General features: G+C 44.0%; 1 protein-coding gene across 6 annotated transcripts in view; it reads right to left on the minus strand.

Annotated features, from left to right (window-relative positions):
* LOC110519864 (receptor-type tyrosine-protein phosphatase delta) overlaps positions 1–15000 on the minus strand; it is a 275027-nt gene that overhangs the window by 138766 nt on the left and 121261 nt on the right. For all 6 annotated transcript variants that reach the window (XR_016488744.1, XM_090209954.1, XM_090209953.1 and 3 more), the window contains exon 6: positions 1200–1388. Coding sequence is in view for 5 of the 6 variants with exons in the window: in XM_090209954.1 (XP_090066080.1) it covers positions 1200–1388 (189 nt within the window). In the remaining variant the exon portion in view is untranslated. The remainder of the gene's footprint in view (positions 1–1199; positions 1389–15000) is intronic.

Below are 15000 nucleotides of genomic sequence, written 5' to 3' on the forward strand. Positions count from 1 at the left end.
AGGACTAGAAAGAGAAAGAGAGGGGGAGAGGAGGATTAGAAAGAGAAAGAGAGGGGGAGAGGAGGATTAGAAAGAGAAAGAGAGGGGGAGAGGAGGATTAGAAAGAGAAAGAGAGGGGGAGAGGAGGACTAGAAAGAGAAAGAGAGGGGGAGAGGAGGACTAGAAAGAGAAAGAGAGGGGGAGAGGAGGATTAGAAAGAGAAAGAGAGGGGGAGAGGAGGACTAGAAAGAGAAAGAGAGGGGGAACGGAGGACTAGAAAGAGAAAGAGAGGGGGAGAGGAGGACTAGAAAGAGAAAGAGAGGGAGAACGGAGGACTAGAAAGAGAAAGAGAGGGGGAACGGAGGACTAGAAAGAGAAAGAGAGGGGGAGAGGAGGACTAGAAAGAGAAAGAGAGGGAGAGTGGAGGACTCGAAAGAGAAAGAGAGGGGGAACGGAGGACTAGAAAGAGAAAGAGAGGGGGAACGGAGGACTAGAAAGAGAAAGAGAGGGGGAGAGGAGGACTAGAAAGAGAAAGAGAGGGGGAACGGAGGAATAGAAAGAGAAAGAGAGGGGGAGAGGAGGACTAGAAAGAGAGGGGGAGAGGAGGACTAGAAAGAGAAAGAGAGGGGGAGCGGAGGACTAGAAAGAGAAAGGGAGGGGGAGTGGAGGACTAGAAAGAGAAAGAGAGGGGGAGAGGAGGACTAGAAAGAGAGGGGGTGAGGAGGACTAGAAAGAGAAAGAGAGGGGGAGAGGAGGACTAGAAAGAGAAAGAGAGGGGGAACGGAGGACTAGAAAGAGAAAGAGAGGGGGAGAGGAGGACTAGAAAGAGAAAGAGAGGGGGAGCGGAGGATTAGAAAGAGAAAGAGAGGGGGAGCGGAGGATTAGAAAGAGAAAGAGAGGGGGAGCGGAGGATTAGAAAGAGAAAGAGAGGGGGAGCGGAGGATTAGAACGAGAAAGAGAGGGGGAGAGGAGGATTAGAACGAGAAAGAGAGGGGGAGAGGACTAGAAAGAGAAAGAGAGGGGGAGCGGAGGATTAGAACGAGAAAGAGAGGGGGAGAGGAGGATTAGAACGAGAAAGAGAGGGGGAGAGGACTAGAAAGAGAAAGAGAGGGGGAGCGGAGGATTAGAACGAGAAAGAGAGGGGGAGAGGAGGACTAGAAAGAGAAAGAGAGGGGTAACATTTCTTTGACACTCGTATTTTCCCGCTGATCACTCCATACCTGAACGGAGCTGTTTGATTCGCCCGTTGTTATTGGTGGTGTTGACAGGGAGGAAGTCTTTAAACCAGGTGATTTCTGGGTCGGGGTTGCCGCTAGCAGCACACAGCATGGTGGCCGTTCTAGAGCGTTCCACCACCTTCAGCTGGGGACCCATGTCTATGGTGGGGAACCCCGAGGGGAGCTGATCCTCTGGAGGCGAGAGAGAGAGAGAGAGAGACAGAGAGACACAGAGACACACAGAGAGAGAGAGAGAGAGAGAGAGAGAGAGAGAGAGAGAGAGAGAGACAGAGAGACACAGAGAGAGAGAGAGAGAGAGAGAGAGAGAGAGAGAGAGAGAGACACACACAGAGAGAGAGAGAGAGAGAGAGAGAGAGAGAGAGAGACACAGAGACACAGAGAGAGACACAGAGAGAGACACAGAGAGAGACACAGAGAGAGACACAGAGAGTGACACAGAGAGAGACACAGAGAGAGACACAGACAGAAACACAGAGAGAGACACAGAGATATTAATTCGAGATTTGATTCAACTGGGATAGAATCAGAGTAGTGAAGTAAACTGCCAGTGATTCAGTGAGTCATGACTCTCTCTCTGATTCATTAATAAACTGCCCTCATGTTCCAGTGATTCAGTGAGTCATGACTCTCTCTCTGATTCATGAATAAACTGCCCACATGTTCCAGTGATTCAGTGAGTCATGACTCTCTCTCTGATTCATGAATAAACTGCCCTCATGTTCCAGTGATTCAGTGAGTCATGACTCTCTCTCTGATTCATGAATAAACTGCCCTCATGTTCCAGTGATTCAGTGAGTCATGACTCTCTCTCTCTGATTCATGAATAAATAAAGAATAAAGAGAACAATAAATAGTAGTATAGTGTGTTGCAGTGCCACCCCAGGTCAGTATAGTATAGCATAGAATAGTACAGTATAGTATAACATAGAATAGTATAGTATAGTATAGCATAGCATAGCATAGTATAGTACAATACAGTACAGTATAACATAGAATAGTATAGTATAGCATAGAATAGTACAGTATAACATAGTGTAGCATAGCATAGTATAACATAGAATAGTATAGTATAGCATAGTATAGTATAGTATAGCATAGCATAGCATAGTATAGTATAATACAGTATAGTATAGTATAGCATAACATAGCATGGTATAGTATAATACAGTATAATATACTATAGTATAGCATAGTATAGCACAGTATAGTATAGCATTGTACAGTATAGCATAGTATAGTATGGTATAGCATAGTATAGCATAGCATAGCACAGTATAGTATAGTATAGCATAGTATAGCATAGTATAATACAGTATAGTATAGTATGGTATCGTATAGTATAGCACAGTATAGCATAGCATAGTATAGTATAGCATATTATAGCATGGTATAGCATAGTATAGCACAGTATAGTATACCATAGCATAGTATAGCATAGTATAGTATAGTATAGCATAGTATAGCATAGTATGGTATAGTACAGCACAGTACAGTGCATTATAGTATAGTATATGACAGTATAGTATGTTGCAGTGCCACCCCAGGCCAGTATAGTATAGTATAACGAAGTATAGTAGTATAGTACAGCATAGTATGGTAGTATAGTACAGTATAGTATAGGATAGTATAGTAAAGTATAGCATAGTAGTATCGTATAACACAGTATAGCATAGTATAGTATAGCATAGTAGTATAGTATAGCATAGTAGTATAGTATAGCATAGTAGTATAGTATAACACAGGATAGTATAGTATGGTACAGTATAGCATAGTATAGGATGGTATAGGATAGTGTAGGAAAGTATAGTATAGTATGGTATAGTGGGGTATAGTATAGTGTGCCACAGTGCTAATCCAGGGCAGTATAGTGTAGTATAGTATATCATAGGATAGTATAGCACAGTATAGTACATCAGTATAGTATAGTATAGTAACGTAGTATAGTATAGTATAGCGTAGTAGTATAGAAATATATATATAGTGGCGCAGGGGTATGGTATAGTGCAGTATAGTGTTGTATAGTATGGTGTAGTATAGCATAGTGCGGTGTGGTATGGTGTAGTATAGTGCAGTGTAGAATATTGGTATATACCACACTATGGTATAGTATATTATGGTGTGGTATAGTGTGGTATGGTATAGTGTAGTATAGTATGGTACAGTGTGGTATAGTATAGCACGGTATAGTGTAGTATTGTGCTGTTTAGTGTAGCATGGTACAGCTTAGTATAGTGCAGTATGGTATGGTATAGCATAATATAGTGTAGTATAGTGCTGTATAGTGTAGCATGGTACAGCTTAGTATAGTGCAGTATGGTATGGTATAGCACTGTATAGTGTAGTATAGTGCTGTATAGTGTAGTATGGTACAGCTTAGTATAGTGCAGTATGGTATGGTATAGCATAATATAGTGTAGTATAGTGCTGTATAGTGTAGTATGGTACAGCTTAGTATAGTGCAGTATGGTATGGTATAGCATAATATAGTGTAGTATAGTGCGGTATAGTGTAGTATAGTGCTGTATAGTGTAGTATGGTATGATATAGGTTAGTATAGTGTGGTATAGTGCAGTGTAGTGTAGTATATCATAGTATAGTGCTGTATAGTGTAGTATGGTATGATATAGGTTAGTATAGTGTGGTATAGTATAGCACAGTGTAGTATAGTGTGATATGGTGTGGTATAGTGTGATATGGTATAGTGTAGTATAGTATGGTAGTGTGGTATAGTATGGTGTGGTATAGTGCGATATGGTATAGTGTAGTATAGTATAGTATAGTGTGGTATAGTATAGCACAGTGTAGTATAGTGTGATATGGTGTGGTGTAGTGCAGTGTAGTGTAGTATATCATCGTGTGGTGTAGTATAGTGTAGTATATCACAGTATGGTGTAGCGTGGTATAGTATAGTGTAGTATAGTATGGTATATTCTGTGTAATATGGTGTAGCATAGTATAGCACAGTGTGGTATAGCGCAGTATGGTATAGTGTAGTATAGTATGGCATAGTGTGGTATATCGCAGTATAGTATAGTGTAGTATAGTATGGCATAGTGTGGTATAGTGCAGCACAGTGTGGTATAGTGCAGTATATTGTGGTATAGTGTAGCATGGTACAGTATAGTGTGGTATAGTGCAGTACAGTGTTGTACGGTGTAGTATAGTGTGGCGTGGTCTAGTATAATGTGGCGTAGTATAGTGTAGTATAGTGTCATATAGTATGGTATAGTGTAGTATAGTATAGTATGGTATAGTGTAGTATAGTGTATAGTATGGTATAGCGTGTTGCTGTGCTTCCCCAGGTAGATTAAACAGACATTATAACCATTATAACTCTGCTCACTATAAGGCTTTCCAGTACTTATAGTCCAGTACTTATAGCATGAGACTGAAGAGAGGAGAACTGCTGTTCAAAGACTCTCTCCGTCTCTCTCTCTCTTTCTCTCTTTCTCTCTCCACGTCTCTCTCTCTCTTTCTCTCTTTCTCTCTCCACGTCTCTCTCTCTCTCTCTCTTTCTCTCTCCACGTCTCTCTCTCTCGCTCTTTCTTTCTCTCTCCACGTCTCTCTCTCTCTTTCTTTCTTTCTCTCTCCACGTCTCTCTCTCTCTTTCTTTCTTTCTCTCTCCACGTCTCTCTCTCTCTTTCTTTCTTTCTCTCTCCACGTCTCTCTCTCTCTCTCTTTCTTTCTCTCTCCACGTCTCTCTCTCTCTCTCTTTCTTTCTCTCTCCACGACTCTCTCTCTCCCTCTTTATCTCTCTCCCTGTCTCTCTCTCTCTCTTTCTTTCTCTCTCCGCATCTCTCTCTCTCTCTCTTTCTTTCTCTCTCCACGACTCTCTCTCTCCCTCTTTATCTCTCTCTCCGTCTCTCTCTCTTTCTTTCTCTCTCCACGTCTCTCTCTCTCTCTTTCTTTCTCTCTCCACGTCTCTCTCTCTCTCTCTCTCTCTCTTTCTTTCTCTCTCCACGACTCTCTCTCTCCCTCTTTATCTCTCTCCCTGTCTCTCTCTCTCTCTTTCTTTCTCTCTCCGCATCTCTCTCTCTCTCTCTTTCTTTCTCTTTCCACGACTCTCTCTCTCCCTCTTTATCTCTCTCCCCATCTCTCTCTCTCTCCCTCTTTTTCTATATTTTGTACATTTTGTCAGGAAATGCAGCTCCGTCTCAGGTTCTGCTGTTGTGCAGTGGATTCACAGCCTTTCCTCTACAGGGAGCCAGCTTTTCCTGTGTCTACCCTTCTCAATGGCAAGGCTGTGCTCACTGAGCCTGTACTTTGTCAAGGTTTTTCTAAGGTTTTGATCAGTAACCATGGTCAAATATTTAGCCACAGTGTACTGTCAATTTAGGGCCAGATAGCACTGCATTTGGCTTTGTGTTTGTTCTTGTGTTTCCCAATAAGTCATGTAGTTTTGTTTTGACTGTGTTGTAATTTGTTTTATTCTGATTGATTGGATGTTCTGGTCCTGAGGCTTCAGTGTGTTAGTAGAACAGGTTTGTGAACTCAGCCCCAGGACCAGCTGGATGAGGGGACTGAGGCTTCAGTGTGTTAGTAGAACAGGTTTGTGAACTCAGCCCCAGGACCAGCTGGATGAGGGGACTGAGGCTTGAATGTGTTAGTAGAACAGGTTTGTGAACTCAGCCCCAGGACCAGCTGGATGAGGGGACTGAGGCTTCAGTGTGTTAGTAGAACAGGTTTGTGAACTCAGCCCCAGGACCAGCTGGATGAGGGGACTGAGGCTTCAGTGTGTTAGTAGAACAGGTTTGTGAACTCAGCCCCAGGACCAGCAGGATGAGGGGGCTGAGGCTTCAGTGTGTTAGTAGAACAGGTTTGTGAACTCAGCCCCAGGACCAGCTGGATGAGGGGACTGAGGCTTCAGTGTGTTAGTAGAACAGGTTTGTGAACTCGGCCCCAGGACCAGCTGGATGAGGGGACTGAGGCTTCAGTGTGTTAGTAGAACAGGTCTGTAGAACTCAGCCCCAGGACCAGCTGGATGAGGGGGCTGAGGCTTCAGTGTGTTAGTAGAACAGGTTTGTGAACTCAGCCCCAGGACCAGCTGGATGAGGGGACTCTTTTCTTTGCTCAGCTCTTGGCATTGCAGGGCATGGTAGTGATATGAGAGGGGGTCACTGTATTTTAGATGTTTCCAAAACTTAATTGCTCTTTTTTTGAGTTTTTATTATTAGTGGATATTGGTCTAATTGTGTCCTCCATGCATTGATTGTAGTTTTCCTCTGGACATGTAGGAGAATCTTACAGAAGTCTGCATACAGGGTTTCAATGGGGTGTTTGTCCCATTGGGTGAAATCTTGTTTTGCAAGTGGACCCCACACCTCGCTGCCATAAAGTGCAATTGGTTCAATGACACATTCAATTAGTTTAAGCCACATTTTAATAGGTATATCAATTTGAATTAGTTTTTTAATGGCGTAGAATGCCCTGCGTGCTTTCTCTCTCAGTTCATTCACTGCCTCATTAAGGTGTCCAGTTGAGCTTATATTTAAACCTAAGTAATTGCAGTGTGTGCAGTACTCTATATATTTTGTACCAATTGAAAACTTTGGTCTAATTCCCTGAGATCTGGATCTTCTCTGGAAAATCATAATTTTTGTCTTTTTGGGGTTTACTGCCAGGGCCCCAGGTCTGGTAGTACTGCTCTAGCAGGTCCAGGCTCTGCTGTAGGCCATGTACTGTGGGGGTTTACTGCCAGGGCCCAGGTCTGGCAGTACTGCACTAGCAGGTCCAGGACCTGCTGTAGGCCATGTGCTGTGGGGGTTTACTGCCAGGGCCCCAGGTCTGGTAGTACTGCTCTAGCAGGTCCAGGCTCTGCTGTAGGCCATGTACTGTGGGGGTTTACTGCCAGGGCCCAGGTCTGGCAGTACTGCTCTAGCAGGTCCAGGCTCTGCTGTAGGCCATGTGCTGTGGGGGTTTACTGCCAGGGCCCAGGTCTGGTAGTACTGCTCTAGCAGGTCCAGGCTCTGCTGTAGGCCATGTACTGTGGGGGTTTACTGCCAGGGCCCAGGTCTGGCAGTACTGCTCTAGCAGGTCCAGGCTCTGCTGTAGACCATGTACTGTGGGGGTTTACTGCCAGGGCCCAGGTCTGGTAGTACTGCTCTATCAGGTCCAGGCTCTGCTGTAGACCATGTACTGTGGGGGTTTACTGTCAGGGCCCAGGTCTGGCAGTACTGCTCTAGCAGGTCCAGGCTCTGCTGTAGGCCATGTGCTGTGGGGGTTTACTGCCAGGGCCCAGGTCTGGTAGTACTGCTCTAGCAGGTCCAGGCTCTGCTGTAGACCATGTACTGTGGGGGTTTACTGCCAGGGCCCAGGTCTGGTAGTACTGCTCTAGCAGGTCCAGGCTCTGCTGTAGACCATGTACTGTGGGGGTTTACTGCCAGGGCCCAGGTCTGGTAGTACTGCTCTAGCAGGTCCAGGCTCTGCTGTAGGCCATGTGCTGTGGGTAACTGCAGGCATAGGTCATCTGCGAAGAGTAGGCATTTAACTTCTGAATTGTGGAGACTAACACCAGGGGCTGAGGATTTTTCTAGAATAGTGGCCAATTCGTTGATGTAAATATTGAAGAGTGCAGGGCTCAGATTGCAACCCTGGCGAAGGCCCTGCGTCTGGTTAAAAAATTATGTTATTTTCCTGCCCATTTTAATGCTGCACGTATTGCCAGTCTACTTATATAGTATATATAGTATATATATATACAGTTTACATATATAGTATATATATATATACAGTTTACATATATAGTATATTGATTTAATTATATCATATGTTTGACCCCCTACACCACTTTCAATAACTGTGTAGAACAGTCCTGTATGCCAAATAGAATCAAATGCTTTTTGGAAGTCGATAAAGCAAGCGTATATTTTGGTATTATTTTGGTGGACATGTTTATCTGTCAGGGTGTGTAGGGTGTAAATATGATCAGTCGTGCGATGTTTTGGTATTATTTTGGTGGACATGTTTATCTGTCAGGGTGTGTAGGGTGTAAATATGATCAGTCGTGCGATGTTTTGGTATTGTTTTGGTGGACATGTTTATCTGTCAGGGTGTGTAGGGTGTAAATATGATCAGTCGTGCGATGTTTTGGTATTGTTTTGGTGGACATGTTTATCTGTCAGGGTGTGTAGGGTGTAAATATGATCAGTCGTGCGATGTTTTGGTATAAATCCAATTTGACTTTTACTCAAGACATTGTGCTTATTTAGGATGTTTAGAACTCTTACCTTTTATAATACTAGAGAAAACCTTCCCCAGGTTACTGTTCACACAAATGCCTCTGTAATTGTTAGGGTCAAATTTGTCTCCGTTCTTAAAGATTTGGGGTTATGAGTCCGTGATTCCAGATGTCAGGGAAATAACCTACACTCAGGATCAAATTAAAAAGTTTTAATATAGCCAATTGAAATTTTGCACTAGTGAGTTTGAGCATCTCGTTTAGGATGGAATCAGGTCCTGCCAGATTGATGTCTTCTTCACTGTGAGTGAATGTGGTCTCCAGAAAGTTATCTAAGAGTGTTGGGATATTTTGGTTCCAGGTTTCTTTCTGGTATTCTTCTGTGCTGTTTTGGGCCCATCTGTATGAATGTCTGATGTTGTACAGCTTACTGGGCTGTGAATGTCTGGTTGTTTCCATGTCTGTTCTTTTGAGGAACAACACAATTTGGCTGTGATCTCTCCCTGTCTCTCTTTCTCCCTCTGTCTGTCTCTATCTACCCCCTCTCTCTCTCTGTCTCTCTCCTATCTCTCTCCCTCTGTCTGTCTCTATCTACCCCCTCTCTCTCTCTCTGTCTCTCTCTCTCTCCTATCTCTCTCCCTCTGTCTGTCTCTATCTACCCCCCCCCCCCTCTCTCTCTCTCTCTCTCCTATCTCTCTCCCTCTGTCTGTCTCTATCTACCCCCTCTCTCTCTCTCTGTCTCTCTCTCTCCTCTCTCTCTCGCTCTCTCCCTCTATATCCCTCTCTCCCTCTGTCTGTCTCTATCTACCCCCTTTCTCTCTCTGTCTCTCTCTCCTCTCTCTCTCGCTCTCTCCCTCTATCTCTCTCTCTCTCTCTCTGTCTCTCTCTCTCTCTCTGTCTCTCTCTCTCTCTCCCTCTCTCCCTCTGTCTGTCTCTATCTACCCCCCCTCTCTCTCTGTCTCTCTCTCTCCTCTTTCTCTCGCTCTCTCCCTCTATCTCTCTCTCTCCCCCTGTCTGTCTCTATCTAACCCCCCTCTCACTCTCTCTCTATCCCTGTACCTCTCTCTCCATCTCCCTCTCTCCCTCTGTCTGTCTCTATCTACCTCCCCCTCTCTCTATCTCTCTCTCTCTATCTCCCTCTCTCTCTATCCCTGTACCTCTCTCTCCATCTCCCTCTCTCCCTCTGTCTGTCTCTATCTACCCCTCTCTCTCTCTCTCCCCCCGCCTCCCCCTTTCCTCTCTCCCTCTCTATATGAACCTACATACTCAAGGACACCCCTACATAACAAACACACACCAGGGTTTTTATCTAACGAGGATCCTTATATATTGTTATATACAGTATACAGGTCCTATCCAATCAGAGCCTTGTTTGTTATATACAGTATACAGGTCCTATCCAATCAGAGCCTTATTTGTTATATACAGTATTCATGTCCCATCCAATCAGAGCCATGTTTGTTATATACAGTATTCATGTCCCATCCAATCAGAGCCCTGTTTGTTATATACAGTATATGGGTCCTATCCAATCAGAGCCTTGTTTGTTATATACAGTATTCATGTCTCATCCCATATTACACTTCTGCAACTCTCTGCAACTGATCTTAATATAGAGAGTGACGTTAGCATTAGTCCATTAATATACATGTGACTGCTAGCGTTAGCCTCTGGTCCATTAAGGCACCACAGATGAAGTAGGTCAAAGAGTGGATGTCCTCAACTGTAAATAATCAGCCTTGTTAGAACATAGACTGGGTTCCCATGCTCTTAGGACTGCCACACATCTCTCTCTCTCTCTCGCTCTCCGTCTCTCTCTCTCTCTTCTCCCCCTCTTTCCCCCTCTCTCTCTCCACCTCTCTCTCTCTCTCGCTCTCCCTCTCTCTCTCTTCTCCCCCTCTCTCCCCCTCTCTCTCAACGCTCTTAGGACTGCCCCACACATCTCTCTCTCTCTTCTCTCTCTCTCTCTCTCTGTTTCTCTCTCTCTCTCTCTCCATGCTCTTAGGACTGCCACACACATCTCTCTCTCTCTCCCCCTCTCTCTCTCTCTCTCCATGCTCTTAGGACTGCCACATCTCTATCTCTCCATGCTCTTAGGACTGCCACACATCTCTCTCTCTCTCTCTCGCTCTCCCTCTCTCTCTCTCTCTCTCTTCTCCCCCTCTCTCTCAACGCTCTTAGGACTGCCACACACATCTCTCTCTCTCTTCTCTCTCTCTCTCTCTCTCTGTCTCTCTCGCTCTCTCTCCATGCTCTTAGGACTGCCACACATCTCTCTCGCTCTCTCTGTCTCTCTCTCTCTCTCTCCCTCTCTCTCCCTCTCTCTCTCTCTCTCCCTCTCTTCTCTCCATGCTCTTAGGACTGCCACACATCTCTCTCGCTCTCTCTGTCTGTCTCTCTCTCTCTCGCTCCCTCTCTCTCTCTCTCTCTCCCTCTCTTCTCTCCATGCTCTTAGGACTGCCACACATCTCTCTCGCTCTCTCTGTCTGTCTCTCTCTCTCTCTCTCTCTCTCTCTCTCTCTCTCGGAGTGCATGCTGGGAGTGAGTCGTCAAGCAGGAGTGATTGTGAGAACGAATGGAATTTCTTTTCACTCTATTGGGTTTTGGTATGTACATATATATATATTGATTAGTTTAGTTGTTTTAAGGGTATATTGTTTAACTATCACTAAGCACGTATAGGGGTGGTGGGATCTTTGAGGTTGGTTTTTCGCGAGGGCACAACCAGCGGGTGGGGCTGGTTGCAATGGCCACTCGCGGAAATGTAGAGTTTGAAAAACTTAGTCGGAGGCATGGAGTAAAAATTCCTGCTGCGGCTGGGTGTTCAGTGGAAGAATGTAGCTTGGCTGTGGGTGCTATCATTGGGTATGATAGCATTAAATCAGCCTCAAGGATGAATAGCGCTGTAGTGATATTCTTAGATTCAATTGAAAAGGTGAATAAGATAGTTGAGAGGGGTGTTGTGTTGCGGGAGACACAGACGCCGGTATTTCCGCTTATGAATCCTGCGAAGAAAGTTATGCTTTCTAACGTGCCACCATTTGTTAGAGATGAAGTGTTAGAGCGAGAGTTATCTCGCCATGGTCAAATCGTATCTACAATAAAGAAGGTTCTTTTTGGATGCAAATCTCCGTTGTTGAAACATGTCGTGTCTCATAGGAGACAAGTGCATATGATTTTAAAAAAGGAAGGAGATGAACTGAATTTAGCGTTTAGTTTTAAGATTGATGGATTTGATTATGTCTTTTATGCATCTACTGAATCAATGAAATGTTTTGGATGTGGAAGAGAGGGGCATTTGGTGCGTAATTGTCCCGAGAATGAACGCGCTGAGCCTGGTAGTAGCTTTAGTGCGGGTGCAACTAACGTACCACAGCGAAGGGATGAAAATACTACAGGTGTAGGGGAAGAGAGAAGGTGGGCAGATGTGGTTGGAAAAGTAGGAGAGGAAGGCATTGTGGATACGGGGGCAATTGTGGTAGATCAGAACAAAGAGGGAGGGGAAACACTAGGTGAGATTGCGACTGCCGTCGCTGAGGTGGTGCTGGAAAATGAAATTGGAGGTCAAGAGGAGATTGAAATAACGGAAAAAGAAGCGGATGTTTTCAAAATACCGAGGAGTAAAAGGAAGAATTTAAGGGGTGGTGAAGGGTCTAATTCTAAGAGAAAGGTAGAGATGGATAAATCAGGTGAAGATGAACAGGTTGTAGAGATGGGGTTTTCTTCTGGGGAGGATAGCGAGAGTGAGTCATCTGACGCGTCACAACAATATAGTGAGATAGATGGGGTGGAAGGGAGGTATGGGATCGAGAAGATACGTCAATTTCTGAAGTTGACAAAAGGGAAGAAATATATGCAGGATTACAATGTAACTGATTTTTTCCCTGAACGTGAATTGTTTATTGAATCAGCAAAGTTTCTGATGTCAAAAATTACAGGGGGAGGTTTGAAAAGCCCTGAAATTGCTAGACTCAAGAAAGTGGTCACGAGAGTAATAAGTGATGCAAATTCTAAAGAAAATGAAAGAGTTCAGTTGCAGTTTTAACTCTGTAAAGAGATGTGGTGGCTGTATCTTCCTCTGTATTTTTTTCTTATCCATGAGCAGTTTTAAGATCTCTTCTTTAAACGTAAATGGGGCAAGAGATGTTAAAAAAAGAGCCATGGTGTATGAGTTAATGAGGGGAAAGGGAAGTGACATAATTTTTCTACAAGAAACGCATAGTAATTTGGAAAATGAAGTTATGTGGCAACAGGAGTGGGGGGGGACAGTGGTGTGTAGTCATAAAAACTCAAAAAGTGGGGGTGTGGTTATCTTGTTCTCAAAAGGGTTTTTGCCTTTGTCATATGAGGTTGAAGAGGTAGTTGAGGGGAGGTTATTAAAAGTTAGAGCAAGGTATGAAAACATCAATATGTGTCTGATAAATGTATATGCCCCAGTGGTGACAGTTGAGAGGGTATGTTTTTTAGAGACATTATCAAATACCATTGAGAAATGTAACAAAGAAGATTATTTGTTTATTGCTGGGGATTTTAACTGCACAGTTAGCGATTTAGATAGAAATCACCAAGAACCTCATATAGCCTCAAGGACGTTTTTAAAACGCCTTATTGTAACAAATGAACTGTGTGATATTTGGCGGAGTCAACATGAAGGAACAAGGCAGTACACCTGGGCGCATGTGAGAGAGAACATCATCTCTATGGCCAGGTTAGATAGGTTTTATGTTTTTGAGCATCAATCTCAGGTCTGTAAATCAAGTGTGATAACTCCAGTGGGATTTTCTGATCATTGTTTAATAACAGAGGTGGTGTTCATTAACGATGTAAAACCTAAAAGCGCATACTGGCATTTTAATATAACTTTATTGAGTGATGCTCACTTCAGGAAATGTTTCAGTATTTTTTGGGAGAGGTGGAGGGCTCAAAAGGCCAGTTTTGTATCCCTTCAACAATGGTGGGATATAGGGAAAATACAGATTCAACAATTTTGTAATCAATACACGAGGAATGTCACCAAGGATATCACCAGATCAATGAAAGCCCTAGAGATTGAAATAGTGGAACTCATGACGTTGGTTGAGACCACAGGAGATCGAGGCCATACTCAGGCCCTCAAGAGGAGAAAAGCTGCATTGGCAGATCTGCTGGGTATCAGAGCACAGGGGGCACTGGTGAGAAGTAAATTTCAGGGCATATCTGAAATGGATGCCTCATCCAAATTTTTCTTTGGTTTAGAGAAAAAGAATGGACAAAGAAAAATTATTCATTGTCTCAAATCAGCTGTTGGACAAGAGCTCACTAGCCCTAGTGAAATCAGAAAGAGGGCAGTAGAGTTCTATGCTGAGCTCTACAAGTGTGAGTACAAAGAGGACAAAACAGTGACACAGCAGTTCTTTGATGGGCTCCCAAAGGTGCCTGCAGAAGCTCAGGTTGAGCTTGAGCAACCATTGTCTTTGCAGGATTTATACACTGCATTAAAAGGCATGGAAAATGGAAGGGCACCAGGCATTGATGGGCTTCCCGTTGACTTTTTTAAGTCTTTTTGGGCTATGTTGGGAGAGGATTGGTTAGAAGTAGCTAATGATAGTTTAACCGGAGGGTTACTACCAATAAGCTGCAGAAGGGCTGTCCTCACCCTACTGCCCAAAAAGGGTGACCCGAGGGAGGTGAAGAACTGGAGGCCGGTGGCTTTATTGTGTACTGATTATAAGATATTGTCAAAGGCTTTGTCCAACAGGCTGAGGGAGGTGATGGGGCAAATCATACATACGGATCAGTCCTACTGTGTTCCTGGCAGGCAGATAGGGGATAACATTTCTCTGATTCGTGATTTTTTGGACGTCTCTAGGGCTATTGGGTTGGATGCTGGTCTAATTTCAATTGATCAGGAAAAGGCATTTGACCGAGTTGAACATCAATATTTATGGCACACATTTGAGGCGTTTGGGTTCAGCTCTGGTTTTATTGCCATGATAAAGGTGATATATGGTGACATTGAAAGTGTATTGAAAGTTAACGGTGGTTTGAGTGCTCCTTTTAAAGTGTGTAGAGGTATTAGGCAGGGATGTTCTATGTCTGGGATGTTATATGCTATTGCTATAGAGCCACTACTAAATAGCATTAGAAGTCGCATTGCAGGGGTGTGCCTTTCAGAGGATATTCCTCCTATTCGTCTTTCAGCCTATGCTGATGATGTAGTTGTGTTAGTGAAAAATCAAGCGGAGGTGGATAGCTTGAGTCTAATGGTTGATCGTTTTAGGGGAATATCCTCTGCAAAGGTAAATTGGGAAAAGAGTTGTGCTTTACAGATTGGAGAATGGTCTGGAGGGATCATGGCTTTGCCAGGGGGGCTAGAATGGTGTAAGGGAGGTTTTAAGTATCTTGGAGTGTATCTAGGAGATGAGGGGACTATGGAAAAAAATTGGAGTGGGGTGGTTGAAATGGTGGAAGGGAGGATGAGGAGATGGCGTTGGTTACTATCTCGTATGTCATATAGAGGGCGCACTATTATAGTTAACAATGTGATTGCCTCTGCACTGTGGCATCGGTTGTCAGTTTTAGAACCACCATCTGGCCTTCTGGCTAAGATACAGGCAATTATTGTGG

The sequence above is a fragment of the Oncorhynchus mykiss genome, chromosome 19 (genome assembly GCF_057628025.1).
Source record: "Oncorhynchus mykiss isolate SJ-2025 chromosome 19, ASM5762802v1, whole genome shotgun sequence".
In the NCBI taxonomy this organism is placed as follows: Eukaryota; Metazoa; Chordata; class Actinopteri; order Salmoniformes; family Salmonidae; genus Oncorhynchus; species Oncorhynchus mykiss.